Source organism: Nilaparvata lugens, chromosome X (genome assembly GCF_014356525.2).
Source record: "Nilaparvata lugens isolate BPH chromosome X, ASM1435652v1, whole genome shotgun sequence".
Lineage (NCBI taxonomy): Eukaryota > Metazoa > Arthropoda > Insecta > Hemiptera > Delphacidae > Nilaparvata > Nilaparvata lugens.
The window spans coordinates 9,039,010-9,057,077 of NC_052518.1; the positions used below are offsets into that span (position 1 = coordinate 9,039,010).

The 18,068-nt window shown below is 34.5% G+C and overlaps 1 protein-coding gene across 1 annotated transcript in view; it reads right to left on the reverse strand.

The window, feature by feature from the left end:
* Positions 1-18,068, reverse strand: part of LOC120354760 (transforming growth factor-beta-induced protein ig-h3) — a 110,337-nt gene that overhangs the window by 1,669 nt on the left and 90,600 nt on the right. The window contains exons 13-14 of the mRNA XM_039442360.1: positions 12,462-12,624; positions 5,494-5,675 (exon numbers count right to left, since the gene is read on the reverse strand). Coding sequence (XP_039298294.1) covers positions 5,494-5,675; positions 12,462-12,624 — 345 coding nt within the window. The remainder of the gene's footprint in view (positions 1-5,493; positions 5,676-12,461; positions 12,625-18,068) is intronic.

Sequence of the window (18,068 nt, forward strand, 5' to 3'; positions counted from 1 at the left end):
TAATATTACCTGTATAATTGCTTCATTTCATTTACTGACAATAATTATTGTATTTTTTATTTAATAAATGTATTAAATATTTTAAATGTAATTGTACTGTATACTGTATAATAATTTCTCAATCATGTATTTTTCGACTCATACCCACGCTCAGGCTTTGCCTTTGTGGGTACTGTATTAATTTCCTTATTGATTTTCTTGTATGTAATGTAAAACATGATGGGAAATAAATACTTTTTGATTTGATAATAAAGTGCTGATTGATTGATTGATTGAGTACTTTATTTATGTAGATTACAATATATACTGGCTTATACACTTATATACAATAGCTTACAATACAGCAAAATTATAGATGAATTTACATAATATAGACTAAGAAAATAATTATTGAAAGTATATGATATGAAAAAGTAATTTGTAATATAATAACTATGGATAATTATATTGTTATGCATCTACATAAATTGGCGGAGCTTTGGACATATCAATGTCCATTCTTCGGAAAGAATATTAAAAATATCCTCCCCACTAACTCTCTCCCAAAATAGCTGACAGGTATTTGTTGAGGCTTATCAATTCTGTGGCGATAAGTTTACCTCCCCCCCCCTGATCAACCCCCTACACATATGAATAGAATAGATGATCTGGGCCGCTTGGTGTTCAATTCATCCTTAGGTGGGCCGCAGGCTCCTTTTAGTTAGGAACCACTGGTATAAAATGAGATAGAGGAATGTTGGTAGCATTGTTTAGGTTGTAAACGTGGAATGGAGACAGCTGGTTTTTAGAGGGAAGAGGAAGGTGAGAGGAAATTGTGAAAGATATGGCGGTAGGCTAGCAGAATAATGTGTTATGTGTTTCGTATTCAAAGTTTTTATCAAATTGACTTCTTTATTGAATAATAAATAAAAAAATTGTGCTTCAATTGGAAAATGTCATGCTTCAATTTGAATAATGTTACAATATAGAATGAATAGTTCAGTATTTGATCTGACCTAATGGCATTAAGTTAATTATGTATTTTATTGTATTTAAGTAAATGGACGATACTTGACAAATAAGACAGTTTTATGTAATACAATCAGGAGTCACCCGTGCTATGCAATGGGTGAAAGCTACAAATTACATGGATAATCTTAATTGGAGTTGAAAATTTATACAAAAAGTATTGGCTTTTGGCTGACTTCGAACCAGGGACCTTCACTTCCAGAGTCACGCGCGCTACCTCTGCGCCACGGAATACTCTCGGTAATTAGACTTGTTTGATTGGGATTTCACCCTTAAATGTAATTTGTATTACAAATTTAATAAATTTGTTTCAATTATTGAAATTTGTTCATTAAAAGTAATAGAATTAGGCCTATAACCAAATAGGCCTATAAACAATCAATTAAGGCGTATCATAGACAAAGAAATGTTAAAAACTGTATACTTAGCATTAGTTGAATCTTTTTTAAGGTACGGTCTGTTAGTTTGGGGTGCAGCTAACTTCAGTTTTATAGATCCATTATTTAAAATTAAAAAACGCATTTTGAAAATAATGGGAAACAAGGAAATCCGGTTTCCAACTGTAGAATTATTTATAGAAAATAGAGTACTCAGCGTTAGGCAATTGTATATATTGTTGTTGTTAGGGTATATGAAAAAACATCAAAATAGGAACCATATCATAAATCATAGCCATAATACTAGAATAAGAGAACGTTACAACCAAGAAGTATTTGAATACTGCATTTGGGCAAAGATCACTAGGATATTCAGGGCCTACATTAGACATCAAAGTAGAGGAAAATTTCAATCGATTCAAAAGAAAAATTAGACATTGGTTATTCAGTATTGGAATACAAAGTAGTGAGGAACTAATAGCATGGAGAAACAATAGTGTAAGTAGATATCCCATGGTATAGGGAGTTTATGTCGTAACTTTTACTGTTATCTGAAGCCGATAGTCCACGTAGTTCTTTCCCTTGAAGCTATGTGACACTGGTAGTCTCTCATATTGTGCGTTTCATACACTCTCACCCCAACAAAACAGTAGAAATCTATAATAATCGACCGTAATCGGCTTGGGATAACAGTAAAAGTTGCGACATTAGCTCATTATACCATGGGATATCTACTTATGCTATTGTTTCTCTATGCTAATAGTAAGTAGGATTTAGATTTAAGTAGTATTCTTTTTAAATAAGGTAATTTATAGGTAGAAAATAGTACCTCGGTTTAGTATCATTGTGCTAGGGGATACTTAGGGTAATAGATATAGTTTTAGATTTTTTGGAATTTTTGTATTATCTGTTGTAGCATGAATTTGTATTAATTTGATGATAACCTCGACACATAATATGTTATATAGTGAGGTATCATTTTGTAAACCTTGAATATTGTTATATTATTGAAAAATTATTAAAAAAATAATAAGTAATATTCCTGAATTTATAAATAAACTCCTCTGGATGTGTCGTCCAACATCCAGAGAAATTATTATCCTCGGTAAATTTAGAATCCTTATGCAAAATTTCAAGTTGATCAGTTCGGTAGTTCAGATCTCATAATGCGTCAAAATAGTTATTTGTGCAACTAGTGCGCAAAGTGACAGTTTGCTGCACCGAAAGAAACGTTTACTCGCCTACGGCTCGGGCGGAATGGTTTCTTGAGTGCAGCAGAGGAACTTTGCGCACGTATTTCACATTAAGTTTTTCCTACAGTTACCATTGAATATGAAAAGTGGGTGATTATGGGTAAAATTGCCTGAAATGCATAAAATATTTTTCTGTGTAATTTTATTATTGATAAAAACCTTAATTTATTGTCAAATTGAATAAAAATGTTGTCGTTGGTTATAATATCTAATACTAATAATTAGCGCGTTGTGCTTCGTTGCACCTCTGCTCACTATAGCAGCCACAGCAGTCACTGTTACCAACTTCATTTTGATTTTGCTGCACTGTTGCTCCATATAACCTACTAAGTATTTTGCGTTGCCATGTTGCAAATCTGGAGTGCAGAAAAATTTTTTCGCCCCACTTGGATGTAATGAGCTGGTTTACGTGCGTCATATGGAGGCCGAAAGTGATTGTTTTCTGGCCAGGCCGGTAAAATTTTTACGGCCCTAGGGCTGTAAAATAGCCTTGAAGTCAGCTGATTCTGATTTGATGTGAACGTGTTTACAAAATAGTTTATGAAACGGAATAAGTTTATGCTTTTAGAATTGAATAAAGTATTTTGCAATAAGATACTATCATTTTATTTGGATGAATGAAATACAAATGAGATATTATAAACTATTCAAATTCAATTTTCAGAGTATAATAGAATCTAACCTCAAACCTCCTAGTACTGCGCTTATCATGGAACATGGTGGATAAACGGAATCATTTTATGCTTCTAGAATTCAATAAAGTATTCTGCAATAATATACTATCATTTTATTTGGATGAATAAAATACAGATAAGATATATATTATAAACTATTCAAATAATTCTATTTTCAGAGTAGGATAGAACTTCTAACCTAGACTTCCGTTGACATTCAGATTGGCCAAATTTCAAGTGTGCTAAAACAGCTGATCAAAAACTTTTCATTATTTGTGTTTATCATTCAATAATTAAAACATTTATAATAATATCATCTTATTGTCATTTGGAAGAATAAAAAGTATTTAAACTCAACCTCTTACATAATTGAACATAATCTTTTAGGTTATTTAGACAAATCAGAATAAAAAATAAAAATACTTTTATTCCTGATAAAGACAATTTCCTGATATTCAGATTACCTCAGATTTGCTAGAGCTATGACCTTCCACTTTTGCTTTCGAAAGTGCTTATAATAGACAATTATTCTCATATTTATATATTGTTTATTTTTCTGTGTGGCGAAAAATAACGTTCTCACCATGGGCAAAAATGTTTTTCCGGCTCTCAATCTTTTCTAGTCCTCGGCCTACGGCCTCGGACTTGAAAACCGATTTCGAGCCAGAAAAGTCTCATTTTCGGCCCTAGGTGCGAAATATACTATTACCATCCATTTCATAAAATAAGATTCAAAAACATCTATCGATCATAATAATTTGTCATAAAGCATGTAGTGGCACATAATACAGTACTGGAGTCCAACATTATACTACAAAAATTCAACAATATAATCAAAATGTAATTTAATAATAATAATAATGAATAAATTGAAGCTTATAACCTTCCAGTAAAGGGAAATAAATAAGCTAATCAAAAGTGGTGCTTGAAAAAGAAGTATGATTGAAAATGGCTTAAAATTAAAAGCCTTGCAATTGAAGAAGGTAAGAAGTGTGCTTTTTATTTTTCAATGATTACAAAAATATTACATTGGTTCAATATTGGTGAAATATTTCATGCTTCGCTCATGAAACAGCTGTTTCTCAAGTGGGATTCACTTCAATGTGTCAGCACTACACTACTCCTTAGGAATGAATAACTTTAACACTTCTAGTTCAACCAATGCTGACAAGAGGCTTTCTGAATTCGCTCTTCCACTCTACAAGATCTACGAGAGTGCTTTCTCAGTAAATTTTATATTATAAAAATTATTATTGTTAATAATAGAGTTGAGGAAAATATCTTGTTTGCAACATGCGTTCAATTATCTGACAAAGATGGTGTTTGGACACTATAATAAGTAGTATAATATGTATATTGAGTAGTATATTAGTAGTATAAGTAGAATAAGTAAAAAGACTTCACTCACATGGGCTACTTTTTAACAAATTAATAGAAACAATAAAGGGTACTTCAAGATTCCTATATTGTTTTTATTAATTTGTAGATTGAGTAGTATATTATAAACTTTTTATAATAAGTTTTTAAGCACAAATGAGTTTTATGAGAACTCTTTCTATGGCAATCTTTTTGCTTCATTTGATATTTGTTGAAACTGTTATTTTTGTATCAGTATGTGCAGTTTACCTTTGTTTACCACTAATTCTGTTTCTTGGCAAGTAGTGCTTATTTAATTATCAACTTACTTGAAAAAATAGCTATTAATATAAAAATAAATTGGAAGTTTCATTCGTCTCTTGTACAAATAATAATAATAAATAGAGTTGCATTCGTTCAAGTGCTGATTAATTAATAATTATTATTAAACGAAAATGACAATTAAATTGGGATTAAATTAAATTAATTAATTCCACTGATTTTATTCATTAATTAAATTTGAAAAAATGCAACTTCCAATTTATTTTCATGTGTAGACTGGCTGGCCGCTATGGCTTTGTATAAAATGAGCGCTGCTATCCAGAGATTATCAGTTTGGTGAAGGGTAAACATTCCTGACCGGCAATTAGGAGGTACTGGGTTCAATTCCCGAGTCGAAAAATAATTTTTGTATAGTAGCGCTCATCGAATTTCCATCTAGCTGTTTACCCTGTTGTCAATATTTGCAGTAGCAGAAGTCTTCGGGGTGATTCAAAACATTTAATTGGGATTTTTGTTTAATAATAATTAGCTATTAATACTCACAGTGTCCACATGGTGCACTATTCCATCAGTTGCCAGACGATCACAGGTGGTGACACGATTTCCGGAGAAGGTGACGCGATCATTTCTGTCTCTATTCACTTCCAAAACTTTTCCACCCATAGATTCAACAGTCTTGGAGAAGGGCCAGGGCACAGGCATCACTCCACTGCAGCAGATCACATCTGCAAATCAAAGTTTTATTTATCACTTCAAATCAAATCTATTTAATAGTAGTTTATACAACAGTTTTATACAGAGTGCGGCAGCGAAACCGCAAAAAATGATCATCACTATGAGAAACATAATGGGAGAGAAATTAAGAATATGTATCTTATGTCCCTTGATATCTTACATAAATACTGTAATGTACGACCCTAGTCGGGGTGAAACTTCCTTTTATTAAAAGTAAATAAAACTCTCTGTATGGATCAGGAAGTTTGTATTTATTCTTTGTAATGTAGACACATATATAAAGTTTTGTTTCAATTTGAGTGTCTCAAATGGGACATCGATGTAAACTTCCTATGTACGAGACTAAAATACCTATCATATAAATTTTATAAATTGATAAATGTGCTATCTTTCTCAGAATGCAAACAGGTATATACGGCACTAGTAGAGTCCCTAATGCGATATGGTTCAGTAGTTTGGGGTGGGACTTTCGATACCCATATTAAAATCCTTTTTCTAATACAAAAATTCATCATAAAGACAATTTCAAAGAGACCTACAACTTATGATAGTAAGATTTTGTTCAGTGAATTTGATGTTAAAACTATACGACAGTTATATCTTACAAATTACAGTTTTAAATACGTTCATAATTTCCCTCTAGCCGATGACATGAATTATAATTTTAGACCTAATACAATAAGAAAATATGAAATATATAATACCGACTCAACTTTTCTTAGAAGGCAACTTTACTACATTAGCAGTAAATTCATAAATATACTAGAAAGTGAATTTCCACTTAATAATTTCCGAAATAATAAACACAGAAAAAGATACATAGAGGCATGGCTGAACTTGAATTATTTCCAATCGTTGACTTTTATATAATAATCAATTTCATATTATAAATTACATTTTTGAACACTTCATACGCTAAATTCAAGTTTATATATTAAATCCCTGATTAAGCTGATTTACGACTCACACTGGCGCATAAGGAATCTTCCTTATGCCGGTGTTTTTGCCTCACCTACTGTGCTTATGCATGTGAACATAAATTAAATCTTCATTTTATAACAATTTTTTATAATATAAAGGATATCATTTCGTTATTATATCTAATTAAATAAATATATGTATCTTGGTTGAAGTGCAGTAGCATATACTTATATTTATTTTTTGTAAAGCTTTTTTGTATTTTGTTTTTGGCAAATAAATTCTTTCATTCATATTCATAAAAAAATCTATATTTATATCTATAAAATAACTATTATTTATAATATCATGAATAAGGATATCATTTCGTTATTATATCTAATTAAATAAATCAACATTTGTTTTAATTTTTATGTATGTATCTTAGTTTAAGTGCAGTAGCATATACTTATATTTATTTTTTGTAAAGCTTTTTTGTATTTTGTTTTTGGCAAATAAATTTATTCATTCAGTTTTGAATATCAAATCAGGTAGGTGACGTCCCCAATTCTCCATACATTGAGTAAACCGATTTGTGGCGTTTGTCATGACTCCTGCCAGCATTGAAGGCGTTATTGTTAGCAATTTCTTCCCTGATATTGGTCTTCAAATCTTGTAGGGTTCTTGGACGGTTCACATGAAAAAGGGATTTCAAAAAACCCCACAGAAAAAAATCACACGGTTTCAAATTAGGAGATCGGGCTGGCCACTCCAAATCGCTCCTAATTAAGATTAGGAGATAAAAGTGTTCCCTCAATTGAAAAAGTTTCTGCACAATTGCCATCTTGTATGGATGGAAATAAAGATCATCATGAAAAAATCGTCTCACAGAACGATCGGAAAGTCCAAGAGCAGACTCATGTTTGCGCGCAGAACGCTGTGGTGATCGCAACATTGAAACTCACACTGCCTCACTGTTCTCAGGTGACCTAATAGGCCGAGGGACTTCAGTTCTTCGTCTTGTCACACTTGCAGTTTGTCTGAACGTATTTGACCCACGTAACAATTGAATTCCGGTCCGGGACAGGAGCCAAAGGGGTTGAATTAAAGCGAATTCGGAATGCGCGCTGAGTTTCGGAATGCACATTCGGAATGCGCGTTGTGATCATAGAACACTTTTTGTGTAGTTGAGAAGTTGATAGTCTTTTTCTTTCAATAATCATAGAACAGTTGAGAACTGGTGTAATGCAAACCTGTTGTGTCTAAATTCAGATAAAATTCAAAAAAAAGCTCAGTGTTTCGTATAGCAATAGTTTACATGATGGTAGCCAAAGCATAGTTAATTTTCTAGGATTTATCATAGACTCAAAATTGAAGTGGAACAGTCATATTGATAAAATGGCGAATAAGATGAGTAAAGGATTTTTTATGCTGAGAAAGTTGAGAACAATAGTGAACTTACAGGTCTCAAAAACTGTATACTTTTCACATTTTCACAGCCATCTGTCCTATGGTACTTTTATTTGGGGCTCTCACCGTTTTACTACATAGCTATTAAGCTTTTCAATGCTTTACCTGAGAGATGCAAAGTTTGCCATTGAATGTATTTTCAAAAATTATCAAAAGATTCCTATTAAAGAATGCGTTCTATACATTGGAAGAGCATTATGAAAGTGTGTGTTCTATAAATATTTTCCATGACAATTCATCATAAATGTACTGTAGTTACCACCTGTAATGTGTTAAATGTATTGAGACTGTTATTGATTGTTATTTGGATTTCTTATTAGTTAATAGTGAGACTATGTTGCTTGTATGTTTAATGTTTTTTTGTTGATTTTGTATTCTTGACTTGTGTAATGCCCTTGATGTCCTCAAGGGTTTCTGCAAATAAACAAATTTTGAATTTTGAACAACCGCTCGAAAAAATAAGTCTCAACGGCAAATGCGCGCTTCTCATTGGTCCAATGCATGATGGCGACTGAACATGTCGGGAAGAAAGCTGTATATTCTGACCTCTCTAATGGGACCAATTTCGCTCTTCTACGACATCAGCTGACTGGATGGCGGTCACTTTAGAAAAGGAAGTTTCGCTGCCATACCCGGTATAATGAGGGTCTTTAACGCACTAGTTAGATGTACAGTTGAGACACAAGTGAGCAAGCATAGCAAGCAAACGCGTGTCCTGAACATCTCACGTGTGCTTTAAAGACTATCATATAAAACTGTTGTATACTTACTCCTCGGCTCTACAACCCATTGAGGGTCTTGGCCTCCCGCAGTATGCCTCACCTCGTCTTGGTCTTGACAAAACTATTGTATACACTATTTTATCTACGACCTCTCAAGCGAAGTATCACATTGCTGACTTGTTGTAAGGTTAGAAATCAACCAACTAGCCTATATGGTAGAAAGATTGAAATAACAATAGGTGTTCTACTCAGAGAGAGTGAACAGTTAACTGGAAACTTGACGAAATAAAAACTTGAAATAGTAAAAAAGAGACAACCTGAAAGCTTGACGAATTGAAAACTTTATAGACTGAAACCTTAACGAACTGAAGAAGACTTTTCACACAGAAAAAGAATTTTTATAATGATGTCGACACATTGTTATCCATTAATCAAAGGCCATTGGACTGTTTTGAAACGTGTAATAGTGATAAAACTGTCGTTCAGCAAATATTTTGAAGGCATTAACACATTAGACGTCACGAACGTATCCCTGAGGGGATATCTTACGCAAGGTTCACAGTTCTACAACAATACGTGAACTAAAGTGAAATTCCATCCAAAACAAAATCACTGCTATTCCCCAATATATTTGCAACACTATATGAGACAATGGCCCATATGAATAAAACCAGAGCAAATGCTCATGAGCAAGAGCATGGAGCATAAGGTTTTGCTCATGAGCAAAAGGTAGAAGCAAAAGCATTTGCTCATTTTTATATGAATAAGCTTTACCTTATACTCTTACCTTATGCTCCTGAACTCTGGAGCAAATGCTCACTTATTTTAAAGATTTTTCATCAGCTGATTCGCTTTTTTAGCCTTCATTTGTTTTTATAGCTCACGGAAGCGCTAAATAAATAAGTAGGGGACACCGCTTGTGTTTGCGTCGTCTGCTCTGTTTTCTATTTATGAATAGAGTTTTAGGTTAGTTGAGTTTAGAATTTTGAAATAATAGCGTGAAAAAATGTCATCTCTATAATAATCTTCAGCATATTCTTATAATATCAATAGCCTTTTTATAATCGTCTACACTCTCATCTTCTTAAATGCCTACTTCCTATTTTGTGGAGGCTATCTTTATAACAGGTTTGTATTTATTCTTTTGTAGGGATAATGGTGATATATATATCATGATTGAATCTAAAAAGAGTTTTATAGTTCTCAACTATTGGTTGTAATCGTATCTGGTATAGTTTCCTCTTCCTCATGCGAATTAGTTAAGCCATTTTACTATGATCAAAAGGTGATAAGCTGCTCTAGACTAGACTCACCTTTTTTGAAGCATTTGCTTCAAAAGTTGAGCAAATGCTCTAGTTTATTCATACAATTTTGAGCAAAAGCTTTTACTTTTGAGCAAATGCTCAAACTATTTTTTTCATGATCATGAACAAAAGCATTTGCTCACGTTTATTCATAGAAAATTAAGCAAATGCTCCATATTTTAGAAGTATAAGCAAATGCTCAACTTTATTCATATGGCCCATTATCTTTCTTATGTAATCTTAGAAAGTGAAGAGGCAAGAGGCAATTTGGAAATTTTAGTTTACAATAATAAAATGCATAATAAATACTTGCCATTTCATGGTAATTTATTAGTTTTATTAATCGATGGATTAAAAAGACATTATTTCAAAAATGTCCGTTCCTTGTACCACTCATAACAGGCTGTGAACGCCAAGTGTAAGCTCATCCTTCCAATGTCATCTTAAAAGTGGTACTTTTGGTCATTTTGATTGACGGATCATAAATAGCATGATTGATACAAGTAATTTCATAAGTTATCAATTAGTTTTATGAATTCATTGGTGCAAATGGCATAATTTCTAAATTTGCACTTGCACCACTCATAACAGATTGTGAACGCAGAATGTGAGCACATCTTTCCGATGTCATCTTGAAAAGTAAAGAGGCAGTTTTGGACATTTTGATTGTAAAAACATGAATGACATAATGAATACATGCCATTCCATTCCTACTCCACTAATTTCAAGATTTTTTCGTTGAAATGACACTATTTCAAAATTCCTCGTTTTCTTGCGCCTCTCAGTATTACTTACTTACTTACTTTTCTTATTCGTCACAATTACTGAACTGCATTAAGGGAGCAACGATCCCACAGTATATGACACGTCAAAGTTTAATCTAATATCTACCATCCCTCCTATTTCAACACTACAGATCCCACATAACATACATCAATCAAACACTATTCAACAAGGAAGTCTGCTAACCTGTACGGACACAATACAATAAGGAATCCCCTGAGTGTTTTTTTGAACTCCTTCAAGCCATCAATTTCTCTTATGTGAGATGGGATTGAATTAAATATTTTCATTCCCATATAAAACGGGCCACTCTCCAGCAGGCTTAGTCTGTGATGTGGGTAAACAAAACCTCTAAATCGAGTATTATGGGGATGACTCACCTGGTTCTCCTCATAAATTCGTCTATTTTTAAAAACAAAGATTGCTAAATCTAATATATAAATAGCAGGAGCCGTCAGCAATCTCTTTTCTTTAAAATAAGGTCTGCAAGAGCGCATTGTATTAATCTTATAAATTATCCTAATGGCTTTCTTCTGTAGTATGAATATTCCATTATTCTCTATACTTTTTCCCCAAAAAATAACTCCATATCTCATAACTGACAGAAAATAAGCATGATATACAAAAAGAACAGTTTTTTCACTCCCTACTCTAGCCATTACTCTTAATGCAAACAAGGCTCTATTCAATTTAAGGTTCGAACCCACTAGAACGTATCAGACACGGACCGTGTCAGACCATGCCAGGCACGTAAAATAACAACTATGCCCACTACACCGGATCAACAGCGGTCTATGCCAGTACATTACGCGTATGGTACGCGTATGATACGGGTATGATACGCGTATGATACGCGTATGATGCCCGGTCAGAAGTTGTTGGGAACGCGTCAGTTAGCAAGAGAATGTAGCGGTGAACTGGTTACCAACGCGGTGCATACGCGGTTACAACGGGGTTTGCAGGCGTCACGTGCCATGCAAGGAACGTTCCGTCACAGACAAAATATACTGGCTGACAAATGTTGACCTGGACGTGCATGGCACGCTCCGTGCTTGGCCGGTGACGGAACGGTCTAATGGGTGCATTACATATCAAATGATGCAAAGAATATTTTTTTGCATGTGTCGGTACGGGCACGGTCATGGTATGATACGTTCTAGTGGGTTCGAACCTTTACTAGTGACATGAGAAATATGAAGCTTCCACTTCGAATCACTCTCCATCATCAGACCCAAGAATGTCGTGGAATCAGAAGTTTCAACTCTACTTTGCGTATTCAAGTTTATTCCAAAACTTTTATAGTCTCTACTGAAGGGAATTACTTTAGTTTTTTTGCAGTTCAAACTAAGACTATTCTGAACAAACCACGAATCTAATTCAGCAAGACACCTCTCAGCCTCTCTTATCAAACATCCACTGTTCCTACTGGTGATTAAAGCTGTAGTGTCATCCGCAAAAAGAGAGAGTTTGAAATTGACGTGACTCTCGATGTCATTAACATAGACCAAGTATAAGAGGGGACCCAATATTGAACCCTGCGGTACTCCCTGAGACATAGGTAACCAAAAGCTGCATTTGAGAAATGGTCGATTTTACTCACCAAAAATAACATGGCGTTGCAGAACCTGGTCAGCAAAACCTGTCACTTGCAACAGCATTGTCCTTGTCCGTTCAGGAAGTTTCATAAGAGCGGCATTGGATGGGGCCAAGAAAGTGTAGTTCTTATCAGACAATGACTTCAGTTGACTTTCCAAAATTGTTCCCTATAAAATTAAATAATTTGGATTTAGTAAATAGATAAAATAATTATTAATTTCATAGAAACTAATTCAAGACAATGTAAATTTACAACTCACACTAATAAAAACAGTATAAAAGATGATAATAATGTAATGTTTTTTAAAACCTGAAGATGATGAGGAGCATCAAAACTATAGTGAGGTCCACGTTATAATGGCAGTGAAGAAAGATAGGAGAAAACGTTGCCAATTCTCTCCATTTTGCCACTGAGTGTATACAGCTGTTACTCAATTCATCCCATTAAATTTGATTTAATAATAATTATAATTTCCTTGATAAAATAATCAATTCAATGTCAAATCAATCAAGAATATATATTTGATTCAAAAATTTGCTTCCATAACTGAGATCAGATTTTATTTTTATACAAACCTGAAATGGCGGCTATTTTAAAAAGCTGTGATACACCAATCTGAATCTCAAAACAACAGAAATTAAGTTTTTTGGTAGGTATTCTATTCCAATTTCTTTTAAAAATAAGAAAAAATAGAAATCCTATTAAAAATAAGTAATTTCAATGGAAATAATTCTGAAATAACCTTTCAATATTATTTATACTGGTACGAGTAGGTCTAACCTATACGTGTAGACTAACTGAAGCATGGATGAAGTCTATGATGGTTAGTTATCTACTTTTAAAACGTCATTTCAGGTATTTTAATTTGTGTTTTTCATACGGTAATGTCTAAAAATTATATAATTGTTTCAAAAATACATTTTAAATCAATGAAGAAAAAAATATATATAAAATGAAGAAAAAAATGGCGGCTGAGAATTCTTTGTCTACTTATGTACAGTCACTGTCAAAAGTAAAAATAAAATATTCTGGAAAGCAGACAACATCGCAAAGCTAGAGAGAGATAGAGCTATCTGTTTTGTTGTATGATAGAAAAGGACAGCAACAGTATTGTGTCAATCCTACACTGCCATTATAACGTGGACCTCACTATAGTAGTTAATTTCTGCTTTTAATGTATTATTTTATATTAATTTCAAAAGAAGGTACTATAATGATATTTTATAAATAAAACTGAATAGCCCTGCATACATAAATTTTAAGAAGTAATGTATCAAATTAGCAATGATTGTTAATGTATTATACTTATATCAAGTTACAAGCGTTTTGATTTGAGTTTAATTAGTCAAAGGAGGTCATTAAAATAGGATCAATCTCAACTCAAGTTCATCTCAATGAAGTTCTGCTATAGTGAGATTCATTTAGAACTTTCAGCATTGGTTAAATGTGGAGCGTTGGTGTTATTTACAAGGAGTAATGTCAGTTAATCATTTTTAAAATTTTTCTTCTTCTTCTTCTTCTTTGGCTTTACAACCCAAGTGCGGGTCACAGTCTCTCTCAACTTCTGCCTCCAAGCATCCCTGTCCAACGCTGCACTTCTCCATCTCCGCACACCTATCACTGAGGCGTCATTATTCACCACATCCATCCATCTAGTTTTTGGACGTCCTCTCTTTCTCCGACCGTACAGTCGTCAAAGAATCACTTTTCGCTCTAGTGCGGGAATAGTTATTTGTGCAACTAGTGCGCAAAGTGACAGTTTGCTGCATCGAAAGAAACGTTTACGCCCGAGCCGTAGGCGAGGGCGGAATGGTTTCTTGAGTGCAGCAAACGAACTTTGCGCACGTATTTCACATTAAATTTTTCCTACAGTTACCATTGAATATGAAAAGTGGGTAATTATGGGTAAAATTGCCTGAATAATGTAGTAGTGTTTGAATGGCGGGGGGCAGCTGTGTGGTGTGTGCTGTGGTGGCACTGTGCTGTCGTTGTCCTTGGTTATAATATCTACTTAATAATTAGCGCGTTGTGCTTCGTTGCACCTCTGCTCACTATAGCAGCCACAGCACTCACTGTTACCAACTTCATTTTGATTTTGCTGCACTAGTGCTCCATATAACCTACTAACTATTTTGCGTTGTCATGCTGCAAATCTGGAGTACGCAAAGTACTCACTTTGCGCACTAGTGCGGAAAAGTGATTCTTTGCAGCCTGCAATCAGTGCACAAATGGTCACTTTTCAGGGTATCTGTAGGAAATAGTTATTTGTGCAACTAGTGCGCAAAGTGACAGTTTGCTGCACCGAAAGAAACGTTTACGCCCGAGCCGTAGGCGAGTGCGGAATGGTTTCTTGAGTGCAGCAGAGGAACTTTGCGCACGTATTTCACATTAAGTTTTTCCTACAGTTACCATTGAATATGAAAAGTGGGTAATTATGGGTAAAATTGCCTGAAATGCATCAAATGTTTTTCTGTGTAATTTTATTATTGATAAAAACCTTAATCCTAAAATCCTAAAGTCCTCGTTGTCCTTGGTTATAATATATAATGAATAATAATTAGCGCGTTGTGCTTCGTTGCACCTCTGCTCACTATAGCAGCCACAGCAGTCACTGTTACCAACTTCATTTTGATTTTGCTGCACTGCTGCTCCATATAACCTACTAAGTATTTTGCGTTGCCATGTTGCAAATCTGGAGTGCAGAAAAAATTTTTTCCTACAGATACCCTGAAAAGTGACCATTTGTGCACTGATTGCAGGCTGCAAAGAATCACTTTTCCGCACTAGTGCGCAAAGTGAGTACTTTGCGTACTCCAGATTTGCAGCATGACAACGCAAAATAGTTAGTAGGTTATATGGAGCACTAGTGCAGCAAAATCAAAATGAAGTTGGTAACAGTGAGTGCTGTGCTGCTATAGTGAGCAGAGGTGCAACGAAGCACAACGCGCTAATATTAAGTAGATATTATAACCAAGGACAACGACAGCACAGTGCACCACAGCACACACCACACAGCTGCCCCCGCCATTCAAACACTACTACATTATTCAGGCAATTTTACCCATAATTACCCACTTTTCATATTCAATGGTAACTGTAGGAAAAACTTAATGTGAAATACGTGCGCAAAGTTCCTCTGCTGCACTCAAGAAACCATTCCGCACTCGCCTACGGCTCGGGCGTAAACGTTTCTTTCGGTGCAGCAAACTGTCACTTTGCGCACTAGTTGCACAAATAACTATTTTAATTTTTAATCTCACTAAATTAATCCACCCGGTGGCCGTAACACTGCTATTTTGCATCTCGACTGTTGTATAAATTAGAATTGGAACCGTTTTGTGCTTGAACCAGTGGTGCTTTTCTAAAAATTAAGTAAGTGTGAGTAAATGATTGAATGAAGTCTGAATAGATGATACCATTTTATATAACCTTTTTTCAATTGCGGGTGATACCCACATGAGCTTCTATAGTCTGTGCAGACCTTAGTTTGCAGCATTACTCTTATGGAGTACAGCGCTGCCAGATTTCACAGAAATTCCACAGATTTCCAGAGAGTCTGTGGGCTAATTGTGTAAGAATTGAATTGAATAATTGCCTTTATTGAGGGCGGAGTTAGGACCCTAGGTCCTCTCTGCCACACAACCCTAGAGCGAAAGAAGCTAGAGCGAAAAAGAGAGCATTGACTTTTTTGATAGAATCAGCATAAAAATGACAACCGTGTGCTTCTATTGTTCGATTGAAATAACATTAGCCATTAATCCCCGTGCTGCTATCTGAGGTTTGCACGGAACATAGCTTTTGCTTGGGTGTGATGATGAAACATCCATGCCTACCGGTAGGATTCGAACCCACGACCAGGCAGCGTTAGCAGACTGATGGGTGTGAAGAGTGAAACTGGTCTATTGTTGGAAACTGAAGATTTCACACTCAACACTAAAACTGCTGCAGTCGTGGGGAAATGCGTAAACTTGTGAAATTATGCATGAAAATTGAGAGAATTTGATGCTCTATAAGCTCATAATCAGCATGGATTTTTCCATCGATATTCAGAAAGTTATAAGAGCAAAAATAGCAAAAAATTCAAGAAAATGTGTTTTTTAAAAATGTCACATCTTTACGACACCTTCAAGTCACCTTTTAATGATTTCACTTGAAAATGGCTCTAATGTCCGAAACATGTTGTGACAAAATAATTATTTAAAAGGGTACTGAGATTTATATATTTTTTTATATTAAAAGTAGCCCTAAAGAAAAAAGACAATAGAAAATGTTGTATGATTAATATTGTAGCAAATTATGTAAGCTTTAATTTAATTTTCGAGTTATATGCAAGAAACCAAAACCTTTGAACCACCACCACCCCCTTAGCACAGGGGGAGTTGAGGTGGGGACTTTTGATATGTTACCTCCTTACTACCCTACACAGAACTGCGGGGTCGAAAATTGTCTTCCAACCTTTTCCCTCTATACACGTTTTCGAGCATTCATTACCTGACTGGCCATTACCTTCATACAGTCAGCATTTGTTATACAGGGCCCGGCATAAAAACCTAACGATTTTTGAGGAATAATAACTAAAGTATTTTTCGTACAATTAAATCATAATTATAATATATCAAATTGAAGATCAAGTTTTGCAATTTATAGTGAATTACATAGATTACTCACAAAGTTTTTTATTTGTAGTTTACCGAATGATTACCGTTACTTTTCACACACTCACTCAACCTAATTCTAAAAATTTGCCATTGCTCGCTCAATCATCACTTGTGGAATTGCTTCAATTTCTCGTTGAATGACTTCCTTTAATTCTGTGGATTATTAACTGCTCAATAACGGTAATTTTGTTTATTCACAAATCCCGAAAAATGAAAATGTTCTTCGTCACTTGAAAAAATAACGGCATCCTGGTGGAAAGTTTTGAGAATGTTCTCACAAGCGGCTTTGCAATATGCCTTATAATTTGCATCAAGTTGTTAAACTAACATTATCTTATACAGATGAAATTTTAGGTCGGAATGAAGAATTCGTCGTACAATTCGATCAGAAAAGGCTAGCGCAACAGCATGTTTCGCTGCTGAACGTCGTAGAGACCGTGTAACAGATACTCATGTGTTTTTGAGGCGTTCTCACGGTTCGTTTTCGTCCTGTTGGTTTCGTTTTTTAAATGGACAACGTGTACATGGAATTCTTTACCCACAACAAGATCGTATTCCTACTGGGAACAGGCGCGTGTCGATTTAAATTATTGAAATGTCTGACATAAACGCTGTGATAAGGTGCGTACAGATTCACGCGCCGCGAACATGAGCAATTCACTTTTAATCAGCTGATGCCAAGCGTTTTATATATGTATCTTACCGTTTCTGTAAAAATACAGATATAGTCAGCTGATTAAAAGTGAATTGCTCATGTTCGCGGCGCTTATATCTGTACGCACCTTTAGAATAACTGAGTCATTATTTTTAAAATAAGCTTCAATCACAATCGCTTGATGTTCACTTGACCACGACATACTGGCTACTGAAATGGCAAGAATAGACCTGTCGATGTACAACATTTCCGCCTTTTCAATGACAGTGGTTCAAACATAACAATTACTACAAAATC